General features: G+C 41.3%; 2 protein-coding genes across 3 annotated transcripts; one reads left to right on the top strand and one right to left on the bottom strand.

The window, feature by feature from the left end:
• Positions 1-289: 289 nt before the first annotated feature.
• Positions 290-7,963, top strand: LOC108426109. Of its 2 annotated transcripts, none has more exons than XM_017695374.2 (6): positions 290-380; positions 1,705-3,072; positions 3,541-3,668; positions 4,746-4,846; positions 6,277-6,376; positions 7,122-7,963. In XM_017695374.2, the coding sequence occupies exons 2-6, from the start codon at positions 1,768-1,770 to the stop codon at positions 7,243-7,245; spliced, it is 1,758 nt and encodes a 585-aa protein (XP_017550863.1). In that variant the 5' UTR covers positions 290-380; positions 1,705-1,767; the 3' UTR covers positions 7,246-7,963. The 2 variants fall into 2 exon arrangements, with proteins under 2 accessions (XP_017550863.1, XP_017550862.1); XM_017695373.2 differs by having other exon boundaries at positions 6,256-6,376.
• A 3,135-nt stretch (positions 7,964-11,098) lies between these two features.
• Positions 11,099-14,746, bottom strand: LOC108426098 (zinc transporter 10). Its single transcript, XM_037538492.1, has 4 exons — positions 14,081-14,746; positions 12,733-12,801; positions 12,309-12,548; positions 11,099-11,996 (listed from the first exon to the last, which is right to left on the bottom strand). The coding sequence occupies exons 1-4, from the start codon at positions 14,556-14,558 to the stop codon at positions 11,566-11,568; spliced, it is 1,218 nt and encodes a 405-aa protein (XP_037394389.1). The 5' UTR covers positions 14,559-14,746; the 3' UTR covers positions 11,099-11,565.
• Between the last annotated feature and the right edge of the window lie 244 nt (positions 14,747-14,990).

Raw genomic sequence — 14,990 nt, 5'->3', positions numbered from 1 at the left:
TTCTTGAAACGGTGATTCATGATTCCCTTCACCACCAGTGTAGAGTCTCCGAGTTATCTCTATATCTGAGTAATAAAGACATTCTGAAAAATCGGAATTATCCTTAATGGTAAAAGAATAAAAATAGAAGCGATTAATTTAGTAGCCAAACTGGAAAAAAATAAAAATAAAATAATAATAATCATTTCAAAATCGAATGCGATGTGGCTTAGCCAATCAGAGGCGCCGCCGCAGACCGAATGTTATAAATAGGAGCTCCGGCGCCTTTTCACTTGTGGATGACGCCGCGGGGTCTGATCGGCGGATTGAAGTGGCGGTTACTCTGGTGACCAAGATAGCAAAAATAACTTAGTCTCTAAAATCCCTCCAGCACTTCTGAGGTAGACCAAACCTTTGCTGTACACGTTCTAATGAAAGTAAAGTCCGCACTGAACTGCCATAAAAACAACTGGTCGACTTATATCCTTAGAACTAGCTGGTTGGCTAGCCTGGTTAGCCCTTCGCTGGGTGAAGCTGACGCGCCTGCGAGCTTAACGTTAACGAACAGAGATGAGGGCTTAGTTTAGCTAACTGGCTAACTAGTTGGCGTTGTTTACATTTGTATATGTGTAAATAACTTCTGGCTAAACTACATCTGATATTGCCTGACGTTACAGTCTGACTTACTCTTACAAACCAAACTTGGCCTACGTCAGTTTGTGGAGATAACGATAGTTGGCGTCATATTCGCCAGGTTTCTGTTAACTGCTGCACTGAGCTTCGTCTGAGAAGACGACGCAAACGTCGAAAACTCTGTAGAGATTTTTAGTTTAGTTCAGTTTTTTTGGGGGGGGGCTGTAAATGCGAAGATTAACTACATTTGAATCTTAACTTCAAGTAGCTAAGTTGCATCTTAGGCTTGTTTATCAAGTAAGATTTATTTGAAAGATGGTTTTCATAATTGATCTAAAAGGGGAATGACACCATTTTTCAAATGTTCTGAATAATTCAGTCCTTGACATGCAAGCAGTCATGTAGAGTGGTTTGGTGTAAAATTGCTGATTGTAGAGACTCAGATTTCTGGGTTGCCACATCTGCAACACAAATATAGCCGTTTTATTTACTGACCAAAATCAGCAGTAAACCTACACACGCCTACTGAGTTTTGTGTGTAATGATGGTAAAATAGTCATAAATAATAAAAAAGCTATGTTTTTGCGCGATCCAGTTTGCCTCACAGCGCCCTGCTCACATCCCTCCTCCATAAATGGGTTAAAATACATTTTTAGCCAAAAACGTGAGCACAAAACTATCGTTAAGCAATGTGTCAGACATCATACAGTAGGTATCTTACCACTTAATTTAATAATTTTATGTGATGGTGCTTATAGAGGCATTAAACTCTTTAGACATCTGGTTCCTATCACCACCACTGTGAGCAATTCTGACTCTGCATTTCACACCAGACCACTCTGAATGACCGTTTACATCTCAACAGTTTATGTGGAATTTTTGAAAAATCACTGGAGTTAACCTTTAATTGGTAACGTACCGCTAATCATGCTGTTATTCAAAAATCTTTTTCATAAAAAATGCTTAACTTCAAAAATATGTTAACATTACTGTCCAAATGTTTGTAGACACCTGCTCATCCAGCATTACTTCTGAAATCAAGGGAATGCTTTACACTAGATTTTGAAAGATTGCTGTGTATTTTTCTTCCAGGACTTAATCTCACAGAGGCTGACACTTCTTCAGATGATCACATCATAGTACAATTACCTAAATATGGCCGACCAAAAAATACCCCTCAAGACCATTTTCCATAGTCGTGGCTCAGATAAGACAGAGTTTGCCCACCTCCGGCCCCTCTCTGCTTACTCTCGGATGATCACTTGCGAGACCACCGATACCAGTTCGAGTGATCTGTCGTCGATTCCTAACAGTCCGTTCTGCAACATAAAAGTTGAGATAATTAACAGCCATGCTTTTAACCTTAAAAGGCGGTTGGACGATTCCTGTCTTGATGAGACTTATGAGACCCCTCTAAAGAAAAAACCCTGCCTTGCTACATGCCATTCCCCAGATCTTGCCTGCGTTTTAGATTCTGTTTTACCAGATCCGAAGAACATAACTCCGTCGTCATCTTTAGTAGCAGAGAAGGTGAACAATGCAGAGAATAGTAGCAGTAATGAGGAGACTGACCCACAAGTAACAAGCCTGAAGTCTTCAAGCTTGGTGTGGCCTGAAAGCAGTGATGAGAGTGATGGTCAGAGCAGCCCATCACTTTCGCTTAGCAATGACCGATCAAGCAGCCCTCCGATTCTAGTCAGTGGGGACATGGGGGACCTAGGTCCTGCTTTCGACTTTGATATCGATGAGATAATGTGTCTGAGCCCCATTGACCGTTATGATGAGCAGCCCAGCAGCGATGGCCTGGATGACTTTGTTCAGAGCTGTCAGACTTTCTGTGAAGAACAACGGTCGTGTAAACATAGTGAGGCTTGTGAGGGACATGGCTCATCCACAAAGGGTCAAACTTCAGAACAGGTGCAAGGTGTGATGGACATGGGGGTAGAAAGCGATGAGGGCTATTTTACAAAATCTTATAAAATAGCTAAGCTGAAGGGGTCAAAGGATGTATCCCCACCTGAATCTCAGACTGTAACCCCAGTCATGTCCACCCCCTTGGACAAACTCAGACAGCTTGTAAAACGGTCCCCCGTACTAAAGAAGCTGTGGAAAACAGGGCAGGGCTCTCCTGTGGTAAACCAGGAGCCTCTGGGGGCCTCGTCTCCGATAACCTTGTATGGCTCTGTGAGTTTGGATGCCTCTAATACTGAAAGCTTTCCAGAAACCCTGTTTCTGGACCATAATGAAAATAAAGAGGGTGAAGTTGGCACCTCAATCCAGAAGTTTTTAGGGTGCCATGCGCAGCAGGCACCAGTTGTCATAGTTGTAGATAGCCATGCAGAGAAGATGAAAGATGTACCATCGGCCAGTCAGAAGGTCGACCCCAAGTTTCAAGTGACGTTCCAGGAGGAAGCGGACAGCTCAACGAGTGTGGAGAGCCCATCACCTCTTCAGGTCAAGGTTTGGCACCAAGTTATTCTGTCAGCTTGTGAGCTACGTTATATTGAGACATTATGCTGTGTGAAACAGGTGAAGAATTGAAATATTAAAATGAAATGTTGTGATGTCAGACATACTTACATAGACTGAAATTAGTCTTCTTTATTTTGCTATAATATAGTTATAATATATTATTATATATTATAAAGAACCTCAACTTAAAATTCATAAGACGTTCTGTCTAAGAACACACTTATTTTTGCTAATTATGCTGTCACCACACCAAAGAATGCAAATTACTATTGTTATGCATATTGTATCCTCAAGCAAATAGTTTATGCTCTTCTCTTTTCATTTGTATTTAAAACACATCCATTATGAACTAGTTTTGTGTTGCAGCCAGACACTATTTATTGAAATGTGTATCTGCTTGCTTGCTACTTGTTGCCTTCTTCTTTCCCCTGACTTTGATCAGTGTCTGTTGTTTAGGTAAAGTCAAAGGTGGTCTTGCCCAGCATCCAGATACCACAAGTAAAAACTAAACCTGCAGTCAAAGTAGCAGCAGAAGCGGCAGCAACAGAACAACCAGAGGAAAAACCCCAGTCTGGGGACACAAAGTAAGTCTCCAAAGACATCCAGAGGTACTGTACTTGGATTAGCTGTTCACTTACCCTCAAGGCCACAAATCTTAATTTTCAGAGTAGTGCAAAAACAAGGGACTACCCACAAAGCAGCATTTCAGGATGTCCAGTAGGAGAACAGGTAAGGGACAGCTAGAATGTGTGAAACCACAAAGAATATACTTAATTATCCTGAAAAAAAGAAGAGCATAAATGATTATTCTCAAAATAATGATTGAAACACTAGTTAAACAAATGTACACTACTGATTAATGTCTAATACTGTGGTTTTATTGACATTTTGATAATTGTATGTGATTTGTGATAATTTTAGTATGAAAACAAATGAATATGTCACAGCGTTTTACATTGTTGAATTGACTCTATACCTGTACATTTTCAGAATTTTATGTCCAGGTGTGCTGTTAACAAAAAACCCTTTTTGACCAGTAGAGGGAGTAATGTCTCTATTTATGTGGATAAATCCAAGACCATACTGAAAGACCTAATGCGCTGTAACTGAGCTGTTCTGTGGAGGACCGCTCGCTCAAGGATTTAAAGGTTGTCGTGGTTTATGCTGGCATTAACTCATTAGTGTTGATATTAATGAAAGGCTAATTGTCTGTTGGTCCATATGTTCTTTGAGCTTGCCTGAGCACGTTGGACCATATGGCTGAAACAAGAGTTCATATTGTTTTTTATAGTAAATTTAGTCTTTTGCTCACTCTGCTGGCTTTTAACAAAACTCTTATTGGTATAGTGTAGGGTGTTTACCCAGGTGGGGATTGAACCCCAGTCACAGCATTCGCTGGAGGTTATAGAGGTGTTACCCGCTACACTATGCCAACCGCAGTTGTGAAGAGTAGTATGAAAATAACCTACAGGGTATAACTATATGAAATCATCACTTCAGCTTAACTGATTTACATAGATTAGTGATATTGGGCCATTTTATAGAAAGTATGTTGTAGTATTAGAAGTAATAATTTAGTACAGTCCATTCTCCATATATTTGCAATAACACAAGAAATGTTAAAGCTGAATGTGCATTTTCTGTGTGCGTGCGTGTTACAGGCTGGTGGTGTTTTACGAAGAGGAGGACTGGGAAAGAGAGAAGACCGTGTATGTGGACTCAGTAATCAGACATATGAAGGATAACACAGGAGCAGGGGATGGTAATCTTCAAAAGCCTTATTTCACGGCTTATTTTCACTCTCAGAAACTGAGGATTTACAGTTATGCCTGTGCCCATATTACAGTGTTACTAACTAAGAGGAATCCCTTCGTCTTGGCAAACTTTCTCATCATATATAAAATGCATAATGGCGTTCTCAGTAGTCTCATTCTCATTTTGTGCCCTGAAGCTATTAATTTTTTTTTATACAGTACTGTGCAGAAGACACCACTTTTCATTTATTTAGTTTCCAGTTGAAACTGCCATTAAAAAAGTTATACCTTTTCAGGAGGTGTTTGACACTATTAGATATAAGGTGATGCACTTGCAAAAGGTAGGGGGAAGTCAAAAGAAAATAAGTGGAGGGAGGAAAAAACACAGGAGCTTCAGAAAACGATTAAAAGATACAGAAAATGGCAATCTTAACTGTGCCCTGGTAGACCACTATAACTGTCACTGTCAGGTGAACAGTGCTCAGAGGTATCATCGCTGAGAGACTGGATAAAATGAAGCTTCACTCTTGCCTCTGAAAAAATCCACAGGTGCTTTTAGGATATGTGGCCAGTGGAAACGTGCGTTGTGGTCAGTTTTTCAGATGCTGATCATCTGTATGTCGTCAGGACTTGTAGAACACTTACCAACTGCAAATTTCTTTATAAAAGGAGCAAAATTAGTTCAATTTAACTGAATTTAGTGCAACATAATTTGAATTATTCAACCAAATGTTGAATAAAACTCATTATATTCAGTTTTTGATAGTATTGTTTAAAATCTTTTTTCTCTGTTCAGCTGATTAGATATTTAAAAAGATAAATATCATCACATGACTTTCTTGAAGTATTGTGATATTCTTGTTGCCATGTTGCCCATCTCTAGGACCATCCATATCCATTCCCTCAGGGGGAAAGCACCAACCGCCAGATCTGTTACGTCAGCTAACAGCCGACTGCACTGACTAGTATCATGTTGAGTGATGGGAGGAGAAGGGGGCTATCCTACCCACCCAGAGAGAGCGAGGCCAGTTGTGCTCTCTTGGACTCCCAGCTACAGATGACTGTAGCATTACCAGGGATCGAGCTCGCGATCTCCTGATGATACGGCCGACGCTTAGACGGTTGCGCCACTCGGGAGCCCCTCACATGCATTTATTAAGGAAGCAGCGAGAGAAAGACGTTGTCCCACCGCTGAAATACTCAGATGCTGTTAGCCAGCTTGATTACTTGGATGTGTAGATGGTTAACATGGTGATAAGTACCTGCTTTTGGCAGTGTCATGATTTTTTATGATTTTTTTTTTATGCTTAAATCTGTTTTTATGATAGTGTTTTATGATTTTTTTTTATGATTAAGGCTGTTTTATGATTCTTTTTTGATTGGTGTTTTGTGATTTTTTTTTTTTTTTATGATTAAGGTTGTTACATTTGCTTAATAGGTGTGATGACCGAACTTTTGAACCTTATGAACACTGTTGCCAATCAAGGGAATGGAAGCTATGGGAGACCTTGGCAGCACCCCTCAGACCTTACCCACAGGTAAACCGCGTTTTATTTATTTTTTTAAACGAATATATTGGTTGTATTATATAATAATACAATAATAGGATTTCTGCGGTGCATCCTCCAATAAACTCACAGAACAAGACATGGCATTAAATCTATAACTCCCAAGAAACCATGCCTCAGATTTTTTAAACATTGAGTCACTTTATCAGAAAGTATGACTATACACCATGTAGAGGATGAAGAATATTTGAATTCTTCATTTCATCAAGCATGTCGTTGGTTTCAGCATCGCTTCAAAAAGTACTTTGTTGCCATCTCACGGTTGCTGTATTAAACGCTGCTTACTGTTTCTGGGACACCGCTGTGTTTGTGCAGGCTAAGAAAAAAAAAAGAAAGAAATCAGAGCAGGAGCATACATGCAGTGAAAACCTGACGACTGAGCTCAAGTCCAGGTCTTTTAATCGTATTTCTAGAAATCCAACAACCTCCTTCATGATCTAAGAAATCAGAGTATGCTATTTACATGACTGCTTGAAAAATCAGACAACTGCTGAAATCCAATAATAACTGTCACATGTGTATGAGTGCATGTAGATACACTCCGTGATTGAGTCAGTAGTGAAGACGTATGAAAGTGAAGAAATATGAGATTAAGATATTAACATACACATTTCTTGTGTAGAATTTGAGTCTCATCTTAATCTTAATTTGTGTTCCATGCATTGGTACAGTGCAGTAATTGTATTACGATGTGTTTTTATTCTCTCTTTCCAAGAAACTACCAGCCACGTCACAGCGGCCATTTATTCTCCCTGGATGAATGGCAGAACTTGAACTACCGCTACCATCGCCGTTTTGCTAAAGTGCCTCAGCCGTTCATCCGGAGTCCAGTGCTTTGATTTCAAACATTCAGAGCCCACAGATCTGCCTTTTTCTCTCTGTATTCCTGGGACTGCACAATATCCTCTTAGTACTACTTGGTATAGTGGGTCCCTAGTGGAGATGTGGCCTGTTGCACTTAAAAGCTAAACTGTAAGTGTTTTCCTTTTATACTTTTACACTTCTTTTGTTTGTGTATTTACAAAGAAGATTGCTGTGATCTTTTTTGCACGTGTTGTGTGTTTGATCAAGATCTTAAATGTTGTTTATTTGGTGCTGGAGTAACAGAGGTCGACAAATTAAATTCACAGCACTTCTGCCTCAAGAAACTGGCCAATGGGCCTGGCTGGACATTTAGTGTCTGCTTTCTGAGTTAGTGGTTTGTCTGCCTTTGAACATCAACTTCAGCTTTTGGTTTTGTTTGTGGCTGCACTTGCTTTTGTATGTAAATATGAGTGTGTTGAATTGTGAATGTTGTGATAGAGTGTAGATCTGGCTCGTTTTACCCCCTTCATTCCTGCCAATTATGTCCTTTGACTTTTTGTCCTGGTTTCTGCGAATAACTGAGAGGATGCAAAAAGAAACTTATTCTTCTTTTCGCTCTTAGGTTTGTACATTTACCAAATGGACCTTTGGTGTCCAGACTGTAAACTTGTTTCCACCTTTTCTTGCATTTTGGGACTTTTTGGTAGCTTTAGTTGGGAGCGTTAAAGTTTGTTTTTTCTTTGTTTTTCCTCTGAAGTGATAGTGTGACGTGTTAATTTTCACTGACTTGTAGAAGTCTTGTTTTAGGTACTTTTTGTATATCTGTTTGGTTTAAAAGGAATATTAAATTATAGAAAATCTCTCTGAGCTGGATATCGTATGTTTAACATCTGTGCCGATAGTACTGTGATTGACATGTAGCTCTGTGACTGCGGGTCAAAGTACAGTTGCTCTTCAGTCAGTCATGGAGAATTTCACTACTGCACAGTTTTAGTGTTTCCCTTGGTTTTATATGCCTCTTTTAACTCATGCAGAGTTTGGTTGTTAACTCTTGTTCAATCAGGTGTGTGAATAATGAAAGTTTGCATGCAAAACTCAGGACTGGGATCGATAAACACCATAACTGGCCTATGTTGGCTTTATTTGGCCTGTTTTAGCTCATCTTTGTGTGGGGATTTGGTGACTACAGGTGCTGGAGCTATAAACCAACCTGAGTCGATAGATTTTGCATGAACATCTGAAAACAAGCCTTTCCGGGCGGCCATCGGGCGGAAGACAGGTTGCAGTCTATCGCAGGACGGGCGGGCGGTCAATGTAGCATGTCCAATCAGCCTGGCTGCATGTCTTTGGACTGTGGGAGGAAACCCACGCAGACTCGAGGAGAGCATGCAAACTCCACGCAGAGAGGACCCCGGTCAGCCGGCCCGCTTTAAAACATGGGAACTCTAATAAAAGCAGAGGGTGCACAAATTCAAGTGATAAAAATAATATTTAGCTTTTGTGTACTTCTTTATTATCTATATGTTTTCCTGACACTGATAAATGAATAACTTGCATTTTAATGTTAATGATAATTTTGAGTGGAAATGAAATAAGGGTGATTACTGACATTTATTTATGTTTTAGTGAGGTGTTTATACAAAAAATAAAAAGATATTGATTGTATTTAATGAAACATCTAACACCCAGTAAACATGCTGGGTGCAAGAAACAAAAATGCATGACCTCAGTGAATGAGTGCGTTTATATGCGCTTTACCTGATAACTGCAGAAACTCAGATTTTGTCAGAAACTAACAAGTTTAGATGCACTCGGGTGAACCGATATTGCGAAAAGTTCCGGGTCTACATTAGCTGTAGGGGAGGGAATCTTTAGGCATGTCACGATTCGATTCGATTACGATTCGGAGGGCTGCGATGCGATTATAAAACGATTATCAATGCATCTTGGTGCATCTTTTTTTCTATACAGGTTTTCTTTTTTCTCACTGTGTGTGCTAGTTTTAAAGCAAAGTATTTGTGATGATCCATAATGCATTTACTTCCAATAGCTTTTATCAATAAATCAAATGGAAGTGATCTAGAAGGCTCTCATTCACTGCTCTTGTTTGAAACGCTGCTGCCACTCATCTGAGATAAAATGTGCTGTTAAGGTGAAATAAGATCCTGTGGTAGTGGATGTCCACGCAGCACGTTACAGCCAACCTACCCGCTTAATTCAGTGACTTTATAACTTCGGTTTTGGTCTTGTAGAGAGTCAGAGAGGTCACTGTGTCAGTAAAATATCTTCGAGACTAGACGCTGAACTTGCTCCAAAGCGTGAAAGCCCTGGTTCTCAACGACTGAGAAATGTCACACAGCAACCAAGTCTCGCCTCGCTAGTAACGTTAGCTACGAAAAGGCAGACAGAGATTTAAGACAAACATTTGGAGACGAATGGATTTAGGTTTACAAGACAGCAGTGCGTCCTGCTATGATGTATGGTTTGGAGACTGTGGCTCTGTCTAAAACACAGGAGGCTGAGCTGGAGGTGGCGGAGATGAAGATGCTGAGATTTTCGTTGGGAGTGACAAGGATGGACAAGATCAGAAATGAGCAGATCAGAGGGACAGTGAAGGTGGAGCAGTTTGGAGATAAAGCCAGAGAGGCCAGGTTGAGATGGCTTGGACATGTGTTGAGTAGGAATAGTGGATATATTGGTCAAAGAATGTTGGAGATGGAGCTGCCGGGCAGAAGGAGAAGAAGTAGACCTCAGAGAAGGCTTATGGATGTAGTGAAGGTGGACATGGAGATGGTTGGTGTGAAAGTAGAGGAGGCAGTGGATAGGGTAAGATGGAGGCAGATGATCCGCTGTGGCGACCCCTAAAGTGAGCAGCCGAAAGAAGAAGAAGATTTGTAGACGAATGGACTTGTTCGCATTTATAAGCACCTTAGTTGGTTTTCTAGAACGTTGAGTCTGCAACGGGAGACTCGAACACTAAAAAGTTTCAGATTTCTCCATTCCACCTTAAATGGTGCAACAGCTATATTCGGCGCCTCCGGCAGAATTTAAAGTAGAACGGTAAAATTCGAATAAGAAGCGACTTCAGCCTCGTAAATCAGCTGAACGTTGAGAAACATTTTACAATAAGCTGCTCTACTGCCAAGGAAACGTTTTCTGGCGGAGACGGGAGGAAAGCCGCTAAAGCTTAAAGTAGAGCAAAGTAACGTTGAATCTGCGCTCTTTTATATTTCTAGCCTATACTAGGACATTAGCACACACCGAAACTAACTGGACATTAAATGTTGTGGCTCCCAAGGTGGTTTGATTTGTGTTGAAAGGACAAAATGGCTCTTCTGAACACTTGGGTTGGACTCCTGACCTAAACTAGCTTTTATCACAGAGCCGGTCGGATTTCTCGCTCATCCAGTAGTGTTTTTGTTAAGTGGCGCCACAGACTGTCTGGGCGCTGCACTTACCCACTTCTAAGTTCTGCCCTTTGCGTTCTGTGAAAATTAAATATTTAGAAAATCGATTTTTGACATTTCTGAATCGATTCAGAATCATTCACGTCCGCATCGCGATGCATCTAAGAAGACGTGACATAAGCATAATGTAGAACTCAAACTCCACGCTGCAGTTTTGAGTCCTGCAGATTTCTATGAAAACCAGAATGTGAGTCTCTTTAAGACATGGAAACTGTAATAAAGACAGAGGGTACACACATTAAATAGTGACAAAATGATATTTAGCATTTGTATACTTATTGATTCGTCCTCTTTTCTTGACCCTGATGAATTAATACATCGTAGTAGTGATTTATATTTTAGATATTTTTATTATGTCAGCTTTGACAACGTTTTCTTTTCCCGAGTTCCTAAGATATAGTATGAACAATACATACATTCCAACATAACAGTACTGAAGCTACAAAATTACATTTGTATATACAAATTAAATATATACATGTACAAAAAAGCTTTTTTTTTTTCCTTTTGCAAAACAAAGCCTTCTCTTTTAGAGCTGAGAGATGCTTTGATGAATGTAATTTTAGGTTCCCTTGATGTTTAATAACCTGTCAGTTTTAATTGTTGCTTACACCACTTCATAAGTGACCAACGAAAACAAGCGCAAACAAGAAAAAATCAAAAACCACCATGAGCAGCATTTCTATGATGCATCTAGTCCAAGAGGGATTTTAAGGCACAGGTTTAGGAGATATGAGGCTAAAAACATAAGCTTAAATACATAAGCATTGTAAATACTACTAGCTTACCCCTTCAAACTGCTCTTCAAATAACAGGTTTCTTTTCCCTCCACAAATGTAAGTTTAGTCCCAAACGACAAATCAAACGGAAGCTTCCAGTGAGTATCAGTTAAAACTTTGTGACTGAAGAGCAAGTACTGATCGATTGCATTGCCTCCTGTTCTTTAAGCCTGCTCTTATCATACATGTCTATGGTTGATTCGGGGTAAAGGGACAGGTTTGCTTTGCAGGCTATGAGCGTTGTAACGTCAGCTGGGCAGCAGGAGATTTTCCGGCAGGAGGGGGACAGGCAGGGGGTGCTGCAACTGGTGCCGTTTAGGACGGGTTCTCCGAACTCCAGCTGAACGGTCACACTGTGGATCCTGACCCTGTGGCACACCTCTCTGATCTGTCGGTGGAGGGTTATGATTCCAGAGTGGGAGCTGTGGAGATCAGGGGTGACTCTGACATGGAAGGTGGCCACATAACGTCCCTTCGTCAGCTCCCACATATGGGCCTCGTGAACACTGAGGACACCGTGCAGCCTGCACACATCTTCCACTGCAGGATAGATGGAGAAAAGGAGGGAGATTGGAAGTGTTATTGAAGAAGGCTGAAGGGGAATAAGATTTTCTTTTTGTTATTCGAAAATAATATAATGAATCAAGTAGAAACAAAAGTAGTCTGGCGAAAACAACTTGAGAAGGAATAAAAAGAATCAGATGAGGCAAAACTACTCGTGCTGAGTTCTCTATGGAAGTGCGGCAGAACGTCCCTTCAGCATAGGAGCTTTAGTTCCTTAGGAGTTTTTCTCTTTTTTAAGGGGATTGTTTCAGATACAGAAGCAACAGAAGCAACTCCCTTCGTACTCACCGACACCTCTAAAGTTCAAGTCACGAGGGATCATGTGCAGCAATATGGTTGCTGTCTCCTTGACCAGAGGAGCCCCAGAGGACATGACTATAGCCACCATCACCAGCGTCAGACTAGGGTCCACGTAGCACTGCCAGTGGCAGGGCTCCCCGTTGTTCACAGGCCATGCATAAAAAAGACTCGCGGTCACCACCACCACGAGTGAACCCATGGCATCGTTCAGCACGTGGAGCAACACTCCTGGCAAGAGTAACAAAGATTGTATATGTAAGCGATGAGAAGCACAGCGCTGGTATGACAAGATCTGTTACAACTGCTTTTCCAGTATGAAGCACTAGACGTGGCTTTTTAGAGCTCAGTGACTGATGTGAATCAAACTGGAAAAGAACGCTCAGTTTACCGGCTAGTATGTGGATGGACTTACCTCTGATATTGAGGGGTTGACCATCTTCCTCACTTGGGTCTACTTCTAAGTCTGTCTGTTCTGGATAACCTGTGGATAGACACAAGCATTGAGTTCAGACCTGTCTAATATACTTATATAGACATTTTCAGGATATAAAGTGTTAACCTTAGTTTGATGTCACTAAACAAAATGTCAAGACAAGCATCGAGAAAGTCATCTTTAGGGCATAGCTTAATACTTCAGAGGGCCAGATTATGAGATGTGCATGTCAGGTCAATCACTACAAGTTTTAAGTGGAAGCAAGGTTACCATTTATGCCAAAATGAGGTGGTTGGACAACTAGCCACACTCATAAGGACCTCTGTCCTCTTGGCTCCAGATTGGGTTATTGGTGCATATCAGGTCTGATAAATTGTACCTGAATTATAATTATTATTATGCTCATAAAGATCATTCGTGTACAAGCCAAGATAACTGACATGCATCATTTGGCTTATCAGGTATAATAAAACAATCTGAACTGTATATCAAAGAGTTATTGTAGTAAGTAAAATAATATAGATAAACACATTTCAATTTATTCATGAGCTGTGACATCATTTACATCATGAGAACACTTTTGCCCTGTCCAGTCGCGGACTGGAGGTCAGAGAACCAGCCCTGTGACCAGAAAGTTGCTGTTTCAATCTCCTAGGCTAACAGTGTGTGCTCACTAGTGTGTATGTATGTGGCTGTGTTACTGCACGGATGGGTTAAATATGGAGGCCTAATTCCACAGTGTGCCAAACACAGTTGGCTGATGGTTCTGAATTCAATTCACGATTCAGTTATATTGACTCCAGCCTGGCTGTCCTTCGGACCTTTGCCACGTGTGATGGCTAGGCAAGACAGGCATCGTGTTGGGCCGACACCTTGACAACACGCATAGCTACCATAATAACAGCATCTCTCTGCCAAGATAGCAGACACAGACTTTTGCACTACCTTTTGATGACGCTTGCAATAAAGTTTGTGACACTTTGCCTAATCGCCTACTTAAGACAGAAACGGATGGGAAGGACTCCAAGTGGAAAGCTGGCCTGCACATATTTAAGCGTCCCTGTGAATCCTTTCTGGGTGTATGATTTTGTCCTTTAGGTTGTTTTTTTTATTATTATTTACAGTTGGCTCTAAACTGATATGTTAACATAAGCAAAAGTAGCCCATTTCAAATGGCCATACACAAATGAAAAGAGAAGCGTTGTCTTAGTTTTATAACTCATTTTAACACTCATTCAATCCCTCTCACATCATTCCCTTCATAATTAATACATGTATGTAATAAACCAAGCGATTTTAGCCACTTCATGTTTTAAACCAGTCGCACCTGCTTCTCCATCCACGCTTGTCTGCGTGTCCTGCGATGCGCGGCGCCTGGTTCTCCTGCACAGCCAGCGGCAGTCCTGGAAGATGAGAAGCCCTACTATGTTAATGCCCAGACCTACTGAGCCGACCACCAGCACCAGCTCCGGCTTGTCGATGGCCTCCGGTGAAACAAGCCGCTTCAGCGCCTGGACGCAGATGGTGAAGCAAAGCGCAGCCAAGAAGACGGCGTTGGCCAACGCACCCACGACCTCCACTCGGGCCAAGCCGTAACTCCAACGCTTTGATCCGTTACGGCGCCTAACGCGGGCGGCTAGCAAGCCGACTGAGAGCGATATGATGTCTGATAGCATGTTAAAGGAGTCCGAGATGAGGGCAATGGAGTTCCCGATGTATCCTGACGCTATTTCGGCCGTGAAAAACAACGACATGACTGTCAGCAAGCAAATCAAGCGACAACTTTTCCCAGTGTAGCGACCCATTTCTAACCGTCCGTCAGTGAGACGCTGAAAATAAGAGCGGTGCTGGCGGCTCACGCACTGCGCTGCTGGAGGAAAGAACCAACGTAATGCGTCTGTTTCCACACTGTCTGCTAAAGCCTAATCAGACTTTCCTCTGGATGCAAACCGTCCAGAGGCTTTAAGAGCTTGTGTCTGACTTGAGATGCGGTTTAGTTTTATCTCTCAATTCTCGGATTGTAAATCCTTGAATCCAAAAAAAAAAACCACACACACGCAACAGGCATTGCCAGGTATTCCAGCCAATCATATTCCAAGGTCAAACCACACACAATTGAAGGGGTTATTATATAAGGAAGGTAAGCCAAAGTTTAAGTGAAATAGCCCGTGAAGCTGTGAGGTCAAAACTTGACAGTTACTGTACTTCTACTGTATCAGATACCTTTATCTCTTGTT

This window comes from Pygocentrus nattereri, chromosome 5 (genome assembly GCF_015220715.1).
Source record: "Pygocentrus nattereri isolate fPygNat1 chromosome 5, fPygNat1.pri, whole genome shotgun sequence".
NCBI classification, from domain to species: domain Eukaryota; kingdom Metazoa; phylum Chordata; class Actinopteri; order Characiformes; family Serrasalmidae; genus Pygocentrus; species Pygocentrus nattereri.
Note: the sequence above shows the minus strand (reverse complement) of the source record. Positions and strands in the feature narration are given on the sequence as shown.

Bases quoted from the DNA above. Each gene is read 5' to 3' on its own strand.
- LOC108426109 (XM_017695373.2), top strand. From the start codon at position 1,768: ATGGCCGACCAAAAAATACCCCTCAAGACCATTTTCCATAGTCGTGGC. The intron at 3,073-3,540 runs GTTTGGCACCAA...TCTGTTGTTTAG, and splicing joins CATCACCTCTTCAGGTCAAG to GTAAAGTCAAAGGTGGTCTT. The intron at 4,847-6,255 runs GTAATCTTCAAA...TTTATGATTAAG, and splicing joins TAACACAGGAGCAGGGGATG to GTTGTTACATTTGCTTAATA.
- LOC108426098 (XM_037538492.1), bottom strand. From the start codon at position 14,558: ATGGGTCGCTACACTGGGAAAAGTTGTCGCTTGATTTGCTTGCTGACA. The intron at 12,549-12,732 runs GTAAGTCCATCC...TACTCTTGCCAG, and splicing joins TCAACCCCTCAATATCAGAG to GAGTGTTGCTCCACGTGCTG. The intron at 11,997-12,308 runs GTGAGTACGAAG...TCTATCCTGCAG, and splicing joins CTTGAACTTTAGAGGTGTCG to TGGAAGATGTGTGCAGGCTG.